Below are 19,374 nucleotides of genomic sequence, written 5' to 3'. Positions count from 1 at the left end.
CACCAGAGAAATACAAGGTCTCGCCAGCTACTATCAAAACCACCGAGGTTCTCAGTTTCTCTTCCTAGTTATCCCACTGCGAGGCCACCATGCTGACCTGCAGGGAGGTGTGGGTTGATCCCAGGGGACAGCTGCCCTCATACCAGGCCTAGACCAAGGCTGACCTCTCCCCCGAAGGCACGGAGGTGGACGTGGATGCGTAGGTCCCTCGTCCCCAGACTTGCACGTGGCAAGGAGCAGCAACGTGCTCCGCTGCACGGCCCCCTATTCAGCTGCCCCTCCCCCCCCCACGTCCCCCACCCCTAACCCGGATTGGATCTAGCCCACTTTCTCGTCCCACCCTATGGCTCAGATACTGTCTGCCGTGGAGGCAGACAGCCTGGATTTGAAACGTCAGTACAGTTACTTGGCCTCTTTGTATCTCACCTTCCTCATCTGTAAAATGGGGATAATAAAGGAAAACTCGTGTTGGGATCATCAGGTGAACTAAGGTGTGTGAAGTGTATGGTGAGGGGGCAATGGTTGATGGAACTGTTATCGTTGTTATTCACACACCACGAACCCTCCCCAACACCTTTGCCGAGGCCACACAGCGCACACCCTGTAGAGCAGAGGAGACCACCCATGCCCTCCCCACTGATGCCCACCACCTACCCAGAGCTGCCGGCTCACACACACCCCCGCCAGGCAAGCGGCGATTCCGATCCCGGATCCGCTCCTTCGCAAGGAGCCAGAGTCCAGGACTCCGGCTGGGGCGCCCAAACAGTGACTCCCTCAGCACCTGGCGCGGTCCATGCGCGCCGGCTCTCGCTGGCATCCGTCCCCCGCACCACCCCCATCCCCCCACACACACACCAGTCTCCTTTCCTCCTGTTCTCTCCCACTCGGGAATAGGGCAGAGGGTGCAGCCGGGGCCCGTCGGGTCCCCCCCGTGAGCCCAGTCGGCCGTCACGCACCCCCTGCTGGAGCCCGTGCCGCCCGCCCGCCGCGCCGGGGCCGTTTAAATGGGCCAAGTTGTGGCGGCGGCGGCGGCGGCGGCGGCGGCGCGAGTCTCCCAAGTCCCCGCCAGGCGGGCGCGCGCTGGAGTACGCGGGTGCGCGGCTGGGACGGCGGGGCGGGGGCCTGGGACCCTCCGGCGGGGCGGGGCACGCGGCCGGAGGCTCCACACCTCCTCACTGCCCGGCTCGGCCCGGCGGGCGCAGCAGCAAACCGGGCGCGGGGCCGCCCCGGGGGGCGCGGGCGCAGGTGGCCCAGCGCCCTGTGGAGCCCCAGGGTCCTGGAGCTGCGGCGCTGGGCAGGTCGATCGGGGATCGATACAGCTCCGGCAGCACCATGTCTCAGGCAGCAGAGGCCCCGCCAGCCGGCCGGGCAGCGGTCCGAGGTGGCCCGGCTGGGGCGCAGTAGCGGCGAGGACGGGTGCGCGGCCAGGAGCCTCCCAGGCCCCCGCCCTCGAGACCCAACTCCAGCCCGGGCCGGAACTAGTTGGGCCGGCTGCGGAGAGCCAGGCTGCAGGACCACCCGCCCACCATGCCGGCGGTCAAGAAGGAGCTACCCGGCCGCGAAGACCTCGCCCTGGCTCTGGCCACCTTCCACCCGACCCTGGCCGCGCTGCCACTGCCGCCGCTGCCCGGCTACCTGGCGCCACTGCCCGCCGCGGCCGCCCTGCCCCCGGCTGCCTCGCTACCAGCCGCGACCGCGGGCTACGAGGCGCTCTTGCCCCCGCCTCTCCGCGCCCCGCGCGCCTACCTGAGCCTGCACGAGGCCGCCCCGCACCTTCACCTGCCCAGAGACCCTCTGGCCCTCGAGCGCTTCTCGGCCACTGCGGCCGCGGCACCGGATTTCCAGCCGCTGCTGGACAACGGCGAGCCGTGCATCGAGGTGGAGTGCGGCGCCAACCGCGCGCTGCTCTACGTGCGCAAACTCTGCCAGGGCAGCAAGGGTCCGTCCATCCGCCACCGCGGCGAGTGGCTCACACCCAACGAGTTCCAGTTCGTCAGCGGCCGCGAGACGGCCAAGGACTGGAAGCGCAGCATCCGCCACAAAGGTGCGGCCGCCGTGGGGGCGCGGGCCTCTCCGGTCCCTCCCCTCTGCTCCCCGAGGACCCGTGGGTCCGGACCCCCCTCGTCCTGACACCTGGGAGACTCCATCTCTGCCTAGAGAGGGCGCTGCGACTCCGGGGCCACCGCAGAGACGCCCCCTTCCCCCAAGCACGGTCGCCTTGGTGGACCCAGGCAGAGCGCCCTCGGCCTCCGCGGTCCCCGCAGCGCTGGCCGCACGAGCCGGCGCCTCCTTCCGTCCGGAAGGTCTTTGCGGGATTCCTGGGCCTGAGGCTCACGGGGAAGTTTACGGGAACTCGGGAGAGCGGGCGGGAGGCCGACTGGGCAGGGTACTCCCCTGCGGGGTCGAGGAGCCACCGGTTCTGGCGGGAGTGGAGGGGCACACGTGAGGCGGCCGGGTGCGGACGCGCGCTGGTAAAGCGAAAGGCAAGGTGCAGGGGTGGCGCAGGCAGGTGGGGGGCGCGGGGGCGCGCGTCGGGGCGGGAGCGCGCGCGGAGCCGAGCGGCGGCGGGGCTGGGAGCAGCCGCTTGGGCTCCCGCAGGAGTCTGGCTCCGAGGGCGCGACGTGCGGGCGCCAGAGCGGGCATGCGGTGGGGGAGGCGGGGTGAGCGCCAGGCCGGGGGTAGGGGGTGGTTAGAAAGTTAGGGGCCCGGTCACGCTCGTCGACTTTGGGGCTCACGGCTCCACGAGGTCAAGCGCAGTCCCGGGTCCCGACCGCGCCGCTCACCCGCGCCGGGCCCGACCCTCCTCCGCCCGGCTCCGGGTTCCGGAGGACCGGCTTGGAGAGCGTGGAGCGCGGGAGGAGTGGCGCAGGGGGAGGGGAGAAGGCCGCCCTCCGTCAAGGGGGGGCGCTCACCGGATCTTGAGTTTCTGAGCTCTGCAGATCCCCGCGGCGTCCGCGAGGGTAGGGTGAGCCGCGAGGCCTGGCGGAGGGTTCGGAAGTTGGACGGAGGCGGGTGTTCATAGTCGTGGTGGGAGGGAACCTGGCCTTGACCCTGACAGCGCCCCGGAAGCGTGCCCGCGTGCCCGGCCCCACCTGTGCCCGCCCCGCTCCCTCACTGGTCCTGCCTCGGCTCTCCTCGCAGGGAAAAGTCTGAAGACGCTTATGTCCAAGGGGATCCTGCAGGTGCATCCTCCGATCTGCGACTGTCCAGGCTGTCGAATATCCTCCCCGGTGGTGAGATGCGGGAGAAAAGTTGGGGCTTCGGGGTCTTGTTTCTCCGCCGCGGAGCTTGTGCCTGTATTTTCTAGGATCAGTCCTAACTTCAACCCTGCCGATGGGCAGGGGGGAGCCCCCAGGGACTAAGAGAGGAGATGACTTTGGGTGGGAATCCCGGGGCACCAGAGCCCTCACCCCCTTGATGCAGGGCAGGGTCCTGCCTATCCTGGAACCTCTCCTTGGGAGTCTGGGAGCTGCTTCTCCTGAGGTCCTGGGGACAGCCCACGGTGTGAAGGATTCCTCCCTGGACAGTGTCACCTGACTGGGGCTTGGGGACTTTGCCTTGTCACAGGTTGGGAGGGGGTCACCATGTCAGCTGGCCCAGCCTGGGAGAGGGGCCAGTCCTAAGGGAATGCTTGTTCTGGGATGTGACAGTGTGACAGCGTCGGCTGGCCTGGATGTACATTCTGGGGTGGCCACAGGCTTGGATGTGAGTGACGTGCATCTCTGGGTGCCCAGGGCTGGAGCCCTACAGGGCAAGGTCCTAGATGTCCAGGAGTGTCCGGGGATACAACCCAGCTTGGGGCACAGGAGGTGCAGTGTGGGCCTTGGGTGTCAAGAGAACTGCAGCTGGGAGCTGGTGTGGGGCCTCCAACCCAGTGTAGACGTCTCTTGACCCCTCATTAGCCTAGGGGAGCAAGAGAGACGGGGCCTGTGCCTGCCCCTGAAGCACTGCCTTCCCCATCGCATGCCCTCCAGGCAGCAGTGGTTGGAGGGTGAACCTGAAAAGGAAATTTCTCCTTGAGGGGGACAGTTCGAGCCCCTGGGGGAGAGCCCATTAGGGCCATGGCTCCTGGCACCACTCGGTAGCCCCGCTGCCAGGAAGGCCTGAGAGGACCCTGCAGGCCGCCCTCAGCTTGTTTACTTTGGACTGGCGGTAGGGTGGGGGAGGGGATGTCCTGGATTCCTCGTGGGCCCTGGGGGTGGGCAAGCTAGGAAGCCACACGCAGTCCTGTAAAGACACACAAGTTGGGCAGGGGAAGAGGACGCAGCTGAACCTCCCCACGTGCCCACCCCACACACTGTCTGGCATGAGCTCGCCATACTCACAGGCATGCCCGCCCACAGAGCCCCCCAGACAGAGCATGTACACAGGCAGCCCACCTTTGCCCGCTGCCACCATACCTGCCTGGGGCAGGAGGCTGAGCTCTCGCTCCCCTTCTCAAGCAGCTGGTGCCCAAGAGGACACCCTCCAGGCTGGTCTGGGTTTTCTGCCCGGGTGAGAGGAGCCCTGCCTCTCCCATCATCCCCTTTTGAAGGTCTCCCGTAGGAGGGGGGTGGGCAGGTGGCCTGAGCACAGCATCAGCCCCCTCTAGGACATTGCTTGCAGGGCTGCCTGCCTGTCAGGGGCTCCCAGGTCCCTGCCCTGCATGACGGATGGCTCAGACCTGGGCCTGCCTCTTCTGAGCCCGGTCCCTCCCAGGCCCATCCCTGCACCCCTCCCTTAGGAAGGAAGGAGTCTCATGGACCCCCTTGTCTTTCCAGGCCCTACCTTTTCCACAGAGAGACTGTTTTCCCCTACTCCCCGTGGCCAGGTCCACAGGTATGTGCACACTGCACGGTCACAGAATATGGGTGTGCACACGGCGCAGGGCTCACGCAGCCGGCCTCCACACACCCACCCTCGCTGTCTGAGGAGCCAGTGCGTGGCTGGGGTAGGGGCTTAGCACCCAGTTCTTAAATCTCTGTGCTGAGCAGGGGTGAGCAGCTGAGGTCTCTGGTGTGTGTGGGGGAGGCATGTGAGTTCCCTGTCCTTGGCCAGGGTCAGCAGGGCTGCCCATCCTGGCCCCCCACCCTGGGGCCATCCCAGGCCACCCTAGCTGGTCTGGCCGCACCCCACGTGGCAGCCTTACTGCTCTGTTTCCCTCTCCTCTTCCTTGTCCCACAGATGAGAAGCAGAGAGAAATGCATTTACTTTTTTCTTAAGAGAACAGCTTAATTAAAGCGGAAAGGCAGGAGAGGAGGTCCTTTCGCTTGGGCTACAGCAGGCTAGAGAAGGGCAGAGCCGAGGGGCCTTTGCAGCTGAGCACACTCCTGACAGGTCAGGGCTGTTGGGAACCCTCCCCCCAGAGCCTGGCCTGAAGAGGCTCGGGGCCCAGATGGGCAGTCACCCCCTCCCCCCCTCCCCCCACCCCGCCTCACCCGAGCTCTGCTGTCGCTGGTGTAGCACCGAGCCAAGGCCAGGCCCCCTCGTCTTGCAGGCCTACCCCAGCTCCTTCCCCCCCACGCCACCCGTCCCCAGCACTGCCCAGTCCATCTTGCTGAGTGTGTGCTGCAGAGCCGACCATGGGGGGGCCTCCTGGGTGGATGTGTGAGGGCAGGTGTGGCAGAGACTGGCTCCCAGAGCCTGTCAGGGGCACTGCCCAAATCTGGGGCTGGGACGGGTCGTGTGGAGGTGAGGGTGGTCTGGGTCTGAAGAGAACCTTTCCTCTGGAGGGTAGCACTGTGGTGGCTGCACACCGCGGCCCTTCAGATCCAGGGCGACGCTGTGCGGGGAGGGGCGAGAGCCCCCTGGACACCTTCTTCCCCAAGCTCCTGCGTGTGTCCTGCGTGTGGCGGGGACACGTTGTCCTAGCAACAGGAGGGTGGGGTCCTAGGAGGCCTCGGTCACTGAAAAGATGAAAGAGAATTAGGTAAGCCCCAGGCCCCTGCCACCTCCCTGAACCAGTCACCTGTTATTAAATAAGAAAGAGCCCCCTGCCCACCAGACAATAGGAACTTTTCTTCCCTAGGGTGGCAGCGCCTGCAGGCACTGGCAGGTACCATACGGTGCGGGCCCGAGCACGAGCCACCGGCTGTGCGCGGGCTCTGAGCGCCTCTGTGGGGGCCCTGCGCGTGTGCCCCTGCTCCCCACTCACGTGGCGGTCGCAGGGCCGGGACAGGTGCGCCTCGTTGAAAAACTCCGAATCTTTTAGTTCCTAACCCAGGGGGCAGAGCCCCCCCCAGGGCCCGTGGGACAAAGGGTCTCAGCTGCCAGGTGACCTGTGAACCAAAGACCTGCAATTTGCCAGGGGTCAGCTTCAGCTCCCCCTGAGCTGGGCTCCATTTGGCACTAATCAGAAGGTGGGCTTGGCATGGGTGGGGGGTTCACGCAGAGTGTGAGGGGGGTTGCCAGGCAGACATGCAGGCAGAGGTAACTGCACGTTGAACGGTGACAGGACCCACAGCGTCCCGCGGGTACTCGCGGCCCCTCTGCGCTCCCTGGAGCTGGGAAAGCCGCGCTGGTCTCCAGCAGGCGAGTCCTGTGGAGGGGCCTGGGCCGAGTGTGGAGCCCCGACAAGGCACTGCCACACCCCAGCCCCCCAGGGTGGAGTGGAAGGCAGTCTCTTCAGGGGTTCCTGGTGGAGGCCTTGCCCCCCTGCTAATGTCTTGGCCTCTGGCCGGTTGTGACGGTCCTGGAGGCTGGAGGCCCCTCTGCTGTAGGCACCCAGGAAGCTGAGCGACCCGGTTTGTCCTAACCTTCCTCTCCCCACTCCCTGTCCAGAACCGGGGGCGGCTGGCAGACAAGAGGACAGTTGCCTTGCCCCCTGCCCGTGTCCTGAAGAAGGAGCTGACCCCCAGCTTCTCAGCCAGTAGTGACAGTGACAGGAGTGGCCCAGCCTGTGGGCAGCGGCTGGGCTTGAAGCAGGAGGACGACCCGCATGTCCGTATCATGAAAAGAAGGTGCTTCAAGGGCCAGGGTGGGAGGGCATGCGGGCTCTGGCAGGTGGCAGAACTGGGGTCTCCAGGCAGCGGAAGGCCACATCAGGCTTCGGGTGGGGGGCCTTTGCCCTGGGGATAGGGCCCCAGTTTAGCTTGCTGTGTCTCCGTGGACGCTGATAGCTGCCACGGCTGAAACAGAACCTGGACCCCCGGGGACATGCCACAGGATGGCTGCGAGCCCACCTTGCCCCCGCCTGGGGGCCGAGTGTCGGGCCAGGACTCAGTGGCATTGCCGGGGAGCGGGCATCACCAGTGGTCACGGCCAGAGCAGGCCACGGAGGGTAGTTGGCCGGGAGGCCCGGAGCCACTGGGTGTGAGGAAGGAAGGCGTCTCTAGGAGGAGGGTCTGGCGGCACCGCAGCCAGGCGGGGAAAGGGGAGCTGGGCGGGCCCCACGCTCGCTCTCACCAGAGGGGCCACTCCCCCCGGCTCCTACTGTCCCTCCCAGGCTTGAGGCTACCCTTCCTGACCTCCCACCTTCTCCCCTCCTGACAGAGGCCCCTCCCTCTGTCCACTCACCCCTTTTTCCATCCTTCCATCCATCTGTAGGTCCATCATCTGTCTGTCCGGCGTGTCTTGTGCATCCCCAGAATTTTAGGCCCTTTCTCTTCCTGCTTGGTCTGTTTTTTTTTTTTTGAGGTACACGGGCCTCTCACTGTTGTGGCCTCTCCCGCTGTGGAGCACAGGCTCCGGATGCGCAGGCTCAGCGACCATGGCTCACGGGCCCAGCCGCTCCGCGGCATGTGGGATCCTCCCAGACGGGGGCACGAACCCGTGTTCCCTGCATCGGCAGGTGGACTCTCAACCACCGCGCCACCAGGGAAGCCCCTTGCTTGGTCTTTTAACATGTTCCAGTTTCTCCTACCCTAACCCTAACCGTCCGGGCCACCCGAGACACACACCCCCTGCCGCCCCCACTCCTACCCGTGCTAAGGTGAAGCACCACGTGGGCCTCCCACTGCCCTCCATCAGCCCGAGGGCCTTTTCAGGGGTGCTGCTGGGATGAGAGCGTGGGCACAGGGCAGAGCTGCTTCCTTTCTTGCCCTCGCCTGCCTCCGCTGTGTGATGGTCGCTTTCAGGAGGCAGGTTGGCAGCAGCCGGGACCCAGGGGCCACCACTGGAGCTGACAGTGGCCATGGGGCTCATTCCCTGCCCAGAGCAGCTCTAGCAACTAGGAAGTTGGGTTCAGTCACACAAGTGACACGTGCAGAGGAAGCCACAGCCCCACCCCCAGCACAGCGTGGGGGCTGCTCTGGTTCCACTGCAACAAGAAGCAGAGACTCGGGCTCTCAATTCTGCCCTTCCCGATTCCTCTGTCTGGTGAGGCCAGGAGCTGGCTTCTGCCCCGTGAGCCTGTCCTGGCGGCAGCCGCCGGCCTGTTGAGGGTGCTTTGAGCCAGCCCAGTTCCCTTGAGGCTGGCGCTCCAGGTCAGACACAGGGTGTGCCACACACACACACACACACACACACACACACACACGTCCTGCTGTCCCCGTGCCAAGTCCTGGAGGCCACACTGACCCTCTGCTTCTCTCTTTGCAGAGTCCACACCCACTGGGATGTGAACATCTCCTTCCGAGAGACGTCCTGCAGGTAGGGCCATGCTGGGGCCAGGCTGCCCCCACATGCTGTGCATGCGCAGGACAGAGCCTTCTTGCTCCACGTCCCCTGGGTCTGCTTCTAAGTCTCTCCAGCTTCCCTCCCCTCCTCCTCTCCTTAGTCCGTCGTCTGTCCGTTGACTTGTGCCTAGGCTGTGACAGCAGCACGGCCGTGGGTGCTGGACTGCCCAACCCTGAAGCCAAAGTGCGCTCCCCCTCGTACATTGAAACCCATCTGCCCAGAGCTAAGGCCATGACCAGCCCCTCCCACCCTCCCAGAGAACCACTGGGATGTGAGAATGGTGATGTGTGAGTGGGGTCTTGAAGGATGCATAGGAGTTCACTAGGGAAAGGGGATGTCTGCAAAGACATGGAGAAGGGAGGGAAGGGGATGTGAGAAGGGAGGAGGGGAAGCTGGTAGGCCTGGCTCAACTGGATGCTAAAGGGCCTTAGATGCTGGGACTGTTGGCATTGTCCTTCAGGCAGTGGGGAGCCACTGAAAGTTCTTGAGCAGGGGAGTAACCAGTGTATGTTTTGACAAGGTCCTGCTGGAGGGCCCGCCCAGCAGGTTGGGGGTTTGCTCCAGTCCATGGTGATCCAGGCATGGTGGAAGCAGAGAGGCTGAGGGGGCTGCCAATCCAAGATGTAGTAAGGAGATAAAAATGAGGGAACCTGATGAGGAGGCTGGGGCGTGTTGGGGAGACCCAAGTCCCCCGTTTCAGAAGGGCAGGGGTGGACAGTCTGTGGGCAGAGCCCAGGCTGTGGTGCCTGTGATGTCTGCTCAGTGGGGTCAAGTCTTGGCCCAGCGCTTCCAGGGAAGGCCCAGGAAGGGCCCAACCGAGCAGGCAGTGGGCGTCCAGCACTGAGTGGCCCCACTTGCTGCCTGGCTTTGTGCCAGATGTGTTATTATTTATTTATTTATTTATTTATTTTTGCGTTGGGTCTTCGTTGCTGCGCGCAGGCTTTCTCTAGTTGTGGCGAGCGGGGACTACTCTTTGTTGCGGTGCATGGGTTTCTCATTGCGGTGGCTTCTTGTTGCAGAGCACGGGCTCTAGGCACGCGGGCTTCAGTAGTTGTGGCTCGCGGGCTCTAGAGCGCAGGCTCAGTAGTTGTGGTGCACAGGCTCAGTTGCTCCGCGGCATGTGGAATCTTCCCGGACCAGGGCTCGAACCCGTGTCTCCTGCGTTGGCAGGCGGATTCTTAACCACTGTGCCACCAGGGAAGTCCCGGATGTGTTATTATTTACATTTCTGAGAATGTCTGGGTCCTGGAGCCAAATTACAATGAAAACATCTTTAAACTTATCTCCACCTCATTTTGAAGTTGCCCACTCAACTGATCATTTTTATGAACCGTCATGAACATTGACGACGTTTTATGAGCCTTTTACTTGGGAAGCTACATGATAAGTTTGTCAGCGAAGCCTGTAGGGAAATCCCAGGCTGCTCCTCCGCTGCCTGTAGCCCCCTGCTCACCCAACCTGGCCATGGGATGTGGGAGAGGGCCCAGGTGTCCAGACGCAGGGAGCCCCTAGCAAGAGGCCAGGCCCCAGTGTGAGGGTGCTCCTTCGGCCTGGCACAGGCGCTCAGAGCAGCAGGGCTGATTTTCTGGACTTTGCCAGAGGGGAGACTGAGGGGCTCAGCTAAGAGGACTTACAGCCCATTGGCCCCCCCGCCAGTCCCCCACTGCACACCCCGGCGTCTGGCCAGGGAGGGCTGGCAAGCACACGGCCCAGCAGCCTCACACTGCCCCCACCCCGGCTCTGTCTTTGTCTCTTCCTGGCTCCTTTTGGCCCTGTCCATGTGTCTTTCTGTCTCTAGTCTGCTGTCTGTACTTCAGGCTCTGTCCATCTGTTTGTCTGCTGTTGCCATCCTTTCTGTCGGTCCAGTAGCGCCTGTCCATGTCTGTCTGTCCACCTCCGTCTGTCTGGTCATCTGACTTCATCCATCGATCTTCATCTGTCTGTCTGTCCATCGGTTCCATCCGTCGGTCCATTCGTCCCCGTCCCTCTGTCTGCGTGACTGCAGTGAACCACCTGCCTGGTTGGAGCTCCCCATTAGGCCCCCTGCATCCTGGGCAGCAGGCAGGAGATGTGGCCCCTGCCCTCCCGAGGCCCCTGAGCTGGCCCGGAGGTGGACAAGGGCTGGACAGCACAGCAGGCACTGGAGGAACCCGAGGGCCCCTCACGGGGAGACGGGATCTGAGGGTTCACATGTGTTCAGGCTGGCGTGTACAAAATTTGTTCACGGTTCTTTATATAAAGCCTGGCGTGAATGACACCAGGCTTTATGTAAAGTGAACGACGGAGTGACCACACAGGTTTCCTGGGGCCCATGGGGCAGACCCCCAAGGCAGGGAGCAGGGGTTTGGTGGGTGGACTGTGGCCTGTTTCCCACTAGGCTTCACCTCCCTGGGGCTGCAGCACCTCCCGTGCCTGAATGACCAACGAGTGAAAGCACTGTTGGCCACGGTGGTGGTGAGGGGGGCAGACCCAGTCCCTGCGTGGGGCTCTCGACTGAGGATTCATGGGGAGCAAACTGATGGGGCCTGACCCTACTCCTCAGTCTCTGGGGAGTTGGTCCCCCTCCTGCAGGAGTCCTAGGGACACCAGAAGGGGGTCCCCTCAAGGGAGAGCTCCGTGGCAGCAGCAGCCTCGCCACTAGGCACCCGCCGCCCCTCCCTGGTGCTGAGGACAGCACTTCTCTCTTCCACCCCCCCCACCCCGCCCCACCCCCGCATTGATGAGGATGATAGAGGGGGTGAGGATTGCTGCCAATTAATCCCATAAAGTACTTATTCCCACCCCACCTGCCCTCTTGTTTGCACGGCAGGGGGCCTTCTCGCCTCCAGGGAAAGGGGGTTGGGGGTGGGAGAGAGCCTGCATCAGGGTCTCCCAGAGGCTCTAGAGCCCAGCCCTGGAGGCTTCGGAGCTGAAACTGATCTGCTTAGGGGCCAGCTCTGGATTAGCGCACTCCAGCCACCCAGGCTGGGGGGAGGGGTGCTGGGGGCTATTTAATGAGGTTTAGGGTTGGTTCCCAGGTCACTCAGTGGAGGCCCCCCTTGCAGTGGCCCAGACAGGAGGCTGCTCCGTTACAGGTGGGCTGGGGAGCGAGGGTGCTGGGGAGGGAGCGCTGGGGTGTCACAGGGCGGGCTGGGGTCCGTCCCTGCTCCTCTTCTGTCGTATCCCAACTTCCTGCCACTCCTGGCTGCATCTGCAAGGTGGCGAGTGGCCCTTCCCTGTGCTAAAGGAGATGCTCTCAGAGCCCCAAGAGCAAACGGGTTGGGGGACCATTCCCTCCCTCTTTTCTCTGGGGTTCTGTGATACAGGCATTGAGCTGATTTGACAGTAAGAGAAATGAGGGAACAAAGTTAAATTTGTGTTCATCCCAGGGTTCTTGGCGGGGAACCCTGGAGAGAACAGAGTGTCCTGAGCACGGGCACACCGGGGACCGCGGTGCGCGTCTGTCTGTGTGTGTCTGCAGGCCTTGGTGAGTGTGCGTGCGCCCCTGTGTGTCCCTGGACACGCGCACACCTCATTGGCTGCAGACTTTGCTCTCAACCTCGGTTTCCTTATTTGAAGAAATCGAGAGTCCATGGGTGACTGCAAGTTTAGCACGTGCACAGGAATGAGTGCTGGGCCCCTCTGGCAGCCTACACCCCAGGAGCAGGCCCCCCGAGGCAGGAGGCAGGGACACCGTGGCCGGTCTCTCTGGAGAGAGCACTGCAGGACAGGGCCAGCCCTGCACTCCAGACAGACCCTCCCTGGGAGCAGCAGTGGGGTCTGAGGGCAAGGCCTCCACGTCCAGCCGACACTTGGCAGGAGCTGGTGGGCCCAGGTGGCGCCTGCGTGGGTCAGGGTGAGAGCCCACACCCACCAGGGAATGGAGATGCTCACAGCGCTCACACGCGAGCTCAGTCAGGAGCCCCACCGGGTCTCACCTTCCCCATCTGCTTCGCTGCAGCCAGGACAGCGACCTCCCCACCCTCATATCCAGCCTGCGTCGCAGCCGCCACCTCGTTATGCCCGAGCATCAGAGCCGCTGTGAATTCCAGAGAGGCAGCGTGGAGGTCGGCCTGGGAGCCGCAGGTGAGGGGCCAGGGCAGTGCCGGGGGTGGGGGGGTGGCGGGGGATGAGGACGGGGCTGCCGGAGCCAGGGCAGCTCAGCGAGAGCACGGCCGCCCCACGGCCCTCCCTGCGTCTCTGCCCGTCGGCTCTGGGTGCCGCCACCGCCCCCAGCAGCCTTGGCGGGCAGCCAGGGAGGCCAGCGGAGGCGGCGGGAGGGGGCGAGGCCGGCTGTCCCCCGGGGCTCTGTGTGATGGTAATTGTGTTAATCCCGGCCAGCCGTGCAGACAGAAGGCGGAGGCGGTGGCTCCACCGTGGCTGCTGCTGCAGGGGGCTTGGAGCGGCGGAAGCCCCAGGCGCAGCGGAAGGCAGGACAGTCAGGGAGTGCAGGCCTCACGGAGGCTCCGAGGTGCACACCTGGGAGTGGCTCCCGGATGGGCAGGGACACGCTCTGCACGCACGGAGTACCCACCGACCCCACAGAGCGAGGGGCCCCGAGAGGGAAGGGGGCCACGCCCTGAGAGAAGGGGGACTGGGGCCTGGACCTCTGCAGGGGTGGGGCAGGAGTGTGCTGGCCCAGGAGCTCTGTCCCTGAGGAGGGGCGGCTCTTGGTGACAGCAGGAGCTCAGAGGGAGGGACAACTTGGGGACCCACGAGGCACCACTGCAGAGACTGTGCGGCATGGCTGAGCTGTGGCTGAAGGTGTGGGGGGGTGCTGAGAGGAGGTGGCAGGGGTCCCTTGCTGCCCTATGGACCAGGGCAAACCCGCGAAGTTCCCAGCAGTGGCTGCAGCTCTCAGGAAGGCTGGGCAGGGGATGGTCCACCGTCCTGGGACACCTGAGTACCCCCATCAGGGCCTCCAGGTGTGCCTGTGCCTAGGTAGGCCTCTGGGGGAGTGCTGCTTCTGGAGCCGTGTTGGGGGCGGAGCAGGCGGCTGATAAAATCGAATTGCCCCATCAATCGGGGGAGCCTCCGGAGCCCCACAGTGGTTGAGATATTCTGAGCCGCCAGGCCCCCTGCTGCCTGCACACGTGGAGTCCTCCCCATGGTGCGTGGCCTGAGTGCGCGTGTGCGCCCCGGACCCGGCCAGAGGCCTGGGTATCCACTCACGCCCGTGTGACACGCGTGTGTCAGGGTGCCCTCACTCTTTGTGCTCAGGTGCAAGGCCCGCATATGAGCACTTCGGGGGTCCCACGTGGTCTGCATGAGGCACCACGTGTGTCCAGGTTTCGCCCGAGCCCTGCCCTCCTCTCGGGACTCCACTTCTCCGCGGCTCCCACGTCCTGCGGCCGGCCCCTGGGTGGAGGCCTTCGCCCGCCCTCACCTTCTCAGCCCCAGCAGCACGTGTCAGTCCTGTTCTTACCCGGGCGGGAAGGGTCGGGAGGAGAGGGCTTGGGGCGGCCCTGCAGACCTCTGGCGACCGTGTGTGTGTCTGCTTCTGGCTGCCCCGGGTGCGCCTGTGAGTAGATGTGGCCTCATGAGGGCCTGGTGAGCCCCAGACCCCCACGGCAGGAGCCCCCTGCGGCCATGGGCCTGGTTCTCACTGTGGGTCCCCCCCACAGTCAGGTGCTCCCCAGCACCTCTCCCAGGCAGAGAGGAGCCCCACCCCCAGCATGGAAAATGGGAAACAGATCGCAGGGAGGTGAGAGCCCTGGGTCGTTCTCTGGGTCCAGGAGGCATGCGTACAGGGTGGGGTTCGGGCAGCAGGTGTGGACCCAGCCCAGACCCACCTTCCCGCCTGGCACAGCTGGACGCTGCAGCCCTGCTGGCCGGAGACCCTTTGGCTTCCCGAGGGGCCTTGTGCAGGTTGAGCACCCCCCCACCCATCCTGCTAGGTCACTGAGGTAGGACCCTTCGTCTGGGCGGTCCCTCGTCCCTCCCGGTGCAAGGCCTGGGGCTAGGCCCCTGGGCCCCGGCCAGTGGCAGGAGGTAGCCGAGATCAATAAGTTATTAGCACCATTCTGTCAGCTGTAAAGTGCAGATTGATCTGCACGCACTTCCCCACCTGATAAAAATGACAGATTAAAGGAATAAGGAGAAGGCGGGCCCCTCACCCACCCAGAGCCCCGTGAGGATGGAGAGGGGGCCAGGAGCACGGGGTCTGGACGGGAGGCCAGCACTGTGGTGGGTTAGGGTAGGTAACTGTGGTGGGTCCAGGAGACCGAGCCAATTGCTGAGCTGTTCCACAGAAACCTCCCAGGCCTTGGGCTCGGGAGGGAGCCTGGCGTCTGGGTGCAGGGGCTGGGATGGATGAGTATGGCTTGGATGTGGGACCTGAGAGAGGACTTCAGGATGGGGGTGGGGCTGGGGCGGGGCTTGGGCCACGTGAGCGGCTGTACGCAGTGGGTGAGGCTGCTTGGGGTGCCCTTGGGGGCTTAGCCCAGCCGGGCAGGTGGGCATGTGTGTGACACGCCAGGCCAGGGTGGTGGCTCGGGCTTTCTGGGGGCAGTGAGGGATGTGGCCTGGGGGCAGGGGCCCAGGAAGAATGGGTGTGGCAGGTGTGCCGGGGTCTGTGGCCTCTAGGAAGAGCTTTGGGTACCCTGGCACGGGACTCTGCACTGCCGGTCCTCACCCGTAACCTAGGAGGAGAGGTTGGTTTCCAGTCAAATCAGGGTGCTGAGGAAGGCTCCTTACCCTGCAGAGGAGACTAGTCTGGCTGGTGCGGGCAGCATGGCACCTGTGGGGTCCCGAGTTGCTACCTGAGGCTGTAGCTGTGGATCTCCCATCGTATCTATGCACACAGTCCAGAGCCCAGGGTCTGGACCGTCCCAGGCCCTCGCCCTGTCCCAGCCCCACATGAGGGACCCCAGGCTGGGCACGGCTTTAACCTGGCCAGGACCCACAGGCACCCCTGAGGAATGAGGGGTGTGGTTCCAGGCTGAGCTGGAGCTGGGCCGGGACTGAGGCCGGTATTGGGGTGGGCCTGAGCTGTTCCCGCCCTGGCCCCTACGAGCCCTGAGAGGCAGGGCGGGGTTCACTCTGCCCTCTCCCAGGTGACCTGTTGGGCAAGAGGCTGGGTCGCTCCCCCCACATCAGCGGTGACTGCCCTTCGGAGAAGAAAGCCCGAAGCAAGTCCCCTCAAGGTGTGAGCCCGACCCCTGGGGGGTGGAGGCACAGGCACTGGAGAGGAAGGGGGACAGCCCGGACCCTCTGCAGGGCAGGGTCAGCACAGCAGCAGTTTCTAAGAGGGGAGCCCCTTGCCTCTCCCCCTCGGCTGTATCTGAAGGGGAAGACCCCCTCTCCTGTGCTTGCCCAACACAGAGGGTCCATTGCTTCCGGAACTAGGGCCCGGCATGGCCCCCGAGGACCATTACCGCCGGCTGGTGTCCGCCCTGAGTGAGGCCGGCACCTTTGAGGACCCTCAGCGTCTCTACCACCTGGGCCTCCCCGGCCACGGTATGTAGCCCCTCCCCAGCATGAGAGCCCACCACGTGCACCGGACTCTCCCTGTCCCGAGAGGTCTCTGCTCACCCTGCAAAGAGGCCCTGGGGTCTCTGGCTGCTGACACCAAGGCTGGGATTGCATGCAGGTCTTTCGGCCCCTCAAACCTCGAAAACCCTTGTAGGTGGGCAATGAGGCCCACCTCCTCCTCCCCCTGCCCAAGCAGCGCTTGTTTGGGTGGATCTGGGGGAGTCCCCCCACAACAGGTCTCCCACAGACTCTCCCAGCTGGGCCTCGAATGGCCACTGTCACTTCACAGATGAGGAAGCTAAGTCTCGGGAGCCCACGCGAGAGTGGGAGGTGGGGGTTTCCCCAGGCCCAGCGCACGCAGGGCCCCGTGGCCCCTGGTCTGGACGGCTCCGTCTGGCGAGTGCCAGGCCCCTCCTCGGGGAGGCCAAGAGCGGGGCAGCAGTCAGCCCCTGAAAGTCCACTGTGGACGTCCGTCCAGAAGCAGGATGGGCGACGGTTCAGGTTTGGCCGCCCGGCCTTCACCAGTGCTCAGAAGGCGCTCCGGACAGAGGCGCCATGCCCATCCCACCTGGCTCCCAGATGGGACGCTTGGAAGCCCCCCTGCCACCGCGAGGGCACAGTCCAGCACCCTGTCCAGCTGCACCCGGGCTTTGCAGACCCCAGTCCGGGGGCTGGGGCCGGGGGCTTGCCTTTTCTGGCTGGAACTGGGTGAGAGGGTGCTGGGAAAACGGGGCCGGATTTCCTCTCCTTACACAGGCACTGTCCCCCAGGGCAGTCAGGCACCGAGAGCCTGAATAATTCACCAAATGTTAATAATTTAAAAATCTTCCTTTTTAATTGCTTTCCCTGCCCTGCCTGGGGCCGGCTCCGCCGGCCTGCGCGGGGAGGGGCGATGGCCGCGGGGAGCGGCGCGGAGTCGGGCTGTCAATCAGGCCCCCGCCCGCCGCCCCCGCCCCCGCCCAGAGCCGACGGTAAATAACCCAGGCCGCGGGCGGGCGGGGGCACGGGGCCCTGCCGGGATCGGGATCGTTGCGGGCGGCCGCGCCGGCTGGGCTCTGCGGCCTGGCACCCGGCCCCGGGCAGGACCCACCTCCGCTTTTCGGGTAATTAATTTATAAACAGGCGGTGGCGGCGGAGCCTGCACAGTGGGGGGGATACGGGGGGGGACTGTGAGGTCCGGCCCTGAACAGGACAGAGGGCCAGGGGTGGGGAGCAGAGTGCGTAGACCGCACAGTGGGCCCGGGTGTTACCTAGGAGGGGGTTGGAGACCCGCCCCAACTCCTGGACAGGTCCCACTGCCCTCACTCTGGGGCCTTTGCACGACCCCTCCCCTCACGGGCTCTGCAGCCTTGCTCTCGGCAGTCTCAACTCTGGTTCCTGCACCACCAGACTCCCCTGCGTGAGACCTTTCCCTCTCTCCATCCCAACCACTTTCTTGTTTCTGACATCCCCATATCCCTTACAAATGCCCACTTGGCCCCCCTCCCAAGACCGGTGGGTGCCACCAGCGGGCCTTGCGCTGGGATGTCTGGTGTCGGCCCTGCCCCATGGCCTTCTGCTCGTCTTTCTGTCCCGGTGACGAACCAGCAGGGTCGGTGGGAGAATGTGCTCCGGGTCTGCGTGTCCTTGGCCAGTGTACTACAGGGTGTGGGGGACATGAGGGCCTGGTGGGGGCTGGCCTCTGGGTCACTGCTGCTGCTGCCCCCTCCTCAGATCTCCTGAGGGTCCGGCAGGAGGTGGCAGCGGCAGCCGCGAGGAGCCCCAGCGGCCTGGAAGTCCACCTGCCCTCATCCACAGCAGGTCAGCGTCGGAAGCAGGGCCTGGCTCAGCACCGAGACGTCACCGCCCCAGCTGGCGCCCCGTCCTTCTCAGAGAGGTATCGGGGTGCCTGCATTTCAGAGAGACCCCTACATTCCCTGTGCTTGTTTCGGGGCTACAGAGCTGCGGTTGGCAGACCTATCACCTGGTTTCTGCATGTGAGGTCCACAGCCCGCACTTCCCCTTCGCCGCTGTACAGCCGCAGGGTCCTGAGTGAACCGGGCACTGTGCTCGGGCCTCGGTTGGTGGCAGCCGGGCAGAGGCCCAGAACACTTCTGGGGTAGAATGTGTGGGGGTGACCATCTCTCTGGGTGGGGTGTGTTTCCACGGAGCAGCTGTGGGGCCCGCTGAATCCAGGTGCCCTGAGACAGCTGAGGGCTTTGCTCCCCCAACAGGTAGGTGAGGGGGCTTGAGGCAGAGGAGGGGGGGCAGTGCAAGGTCTGGGAACCCCAAAGTCGGAGGAGAGCTGGGGGCGGGGAGAGCCCCCCAGCAGTACCGATTCAGACACCGGAGCCGCTAGCAGCACAGGCGAGGCCTCCGGGGCTTGTAGGGGCCGGAATACCCCAGGAGGGGGCTGGGGCGGAAGGACTTCGGAGGCTTCCCGCCCCTCCCGCCGGGAGGCCGCCCTCGCGCCCGCGCCCGCGAGTTTCTGGCTGCAGCCGCCGCCTCCCGGACCGCGGCTAATTGCGCCGCGTCCGCGCAGGGTCGGCTAGGGGCAGGGGCCGCGGGGGCGGGGGCCCCAGCGCGGTAATTACCGCCACAGTCGCCGCCGCCCGCCGGGCCAGCGCCTCCGCGCCGCCGCCGAGATTAATTGGCGCCGCCAGCGGGGGCGGAGGCGACCCGAGCCGCGGCGGGCGCACATCGACCGCCCGCAGGGCCGGCAATTAGCAGAGGCGGCCGGAGCGGGGGGCCGCGGGGGCGGGGGCGGCAGTTCCGGGAAGAAGGGGGCGCGCGGGGAGGGGGCCCGAGGCCGGCTCGCGCGGCTCACCACCCTGCTGTCCACAGGGAGTTGTCGCAGCCGCCCCCCTTGCTGTCGCCCCAGAATGCCCCCCACATCGCCCTGGGCCCCCACCTCAGGCCCCCCTTTTTGGGGGTGCCCTCGGCACTGTGCCAGACCCCAGGTGAGGAGTAGGCTGGTGCGCGATTCTGTGCCCCGGAGGTTGGGGGGGGGGGTGGGGCTGTTGGTGCGGGGCCAGCCATGTTCGTCTGTCACAGACCGCGTGTCCATCAGTGCTCCCGGCGAACCCGCCCCTCCCCCTATGGAAGCCAAGGACAGACCAGGGCGGGCTTGGGTGGCCCTGGACCACTCGGCCACCCGGCCTCGTGGTCTGTCCCCTTCCCACCAGGCTACGGCTTCCTGCCCCCTGCCCAGGCGGAGATGCTCGCCCGGCAGCAGGAGCTCCTGCGGAAGCAGAACCTGGCCCGGTAGGTGCTTCACGGGGGGGGTGGGGCGGCGGGGCGGGAAGTGTCACTGCTGAGCTGGCTGATACTCTGCGGTCTGTCTCCACG

At 65.2% G+C, this 19,374-nt stretch overlaps 1 protein-coding gene across 3 annotated transcripts in view; it reads left to right on the top strand.

The window, feature by feature from the left end:
- Positions 1-1,199: 1,199 nt before the first annotated feature.
- Positions 1,200-19,374, top strand: part of SAMD11 (sterile alpha motif domain containing 11) — a 19,938-nt gene continuing 1,763 nt past the window's right edge. Inside the window, exons 1-10 of one of the 3 annotated variants that reach the window (XM_049695067.1) lie at positions 1,200-2,044; positions 3,142-3,233; positions 6,760-6,938; positions 8,518-8,568; positions 12,536-12,660; positions 15,630-15,719; positions 15,898-16,032; positions 17,761-17,923; positions 18,871-18,986; positions 19,212-19,290. In XM_049695067.1, coding sequence (XP_049551024.1) covers positions 1,528-2,044; positions 3,142-3,233; positions 6,760-6,938; positions 8,518-8,568; positions 12,536-12,660; positions 15,630-15,719; positions 15,898-16,032; positions 17,761-17,923; positions 18,871-18,986; positions 19,212-19,290 — 1,547 coding nt within the window. In that variant the 5' untranslated portion in view covers positions 1,200-1,527. The remainder of the gene's footprint in view (positions 2,045-3,141; positions 3,234-6,759; positions 6,939-8,517; positions 8,569-12,535; positions 12,661-15,629; positions 15,720-15,897; positions 16,033-17,760; positions 17,924-18,870; positions 18,987-19,211; positions 19,291-19,374) is intronic. The other 2 variants (XM_049695060.1, XM_049695063.1) reach the window with 2 other exon arrangements.

The sequence above is a fragment of the Orcinus orca genome, chromosome 1, assembly GCF_937001465.1.
Source record: "Orcinus orca chromosome 1, mOrcOrc1.1, whole genome shotgun sequence".
In the NCBI taxonomy this organism is placed as follows: Eukaryota; Metazoa; Chordata; class Mammalia; order Artiodactyla; family Delphinidae; genus Orcinus; species Orcinus orca.
The sequence above is the reverse complement of the archived record's forward strand: the minus strand, read 5'-3'. Positions and strand labels throughout refer to the sequence as shown.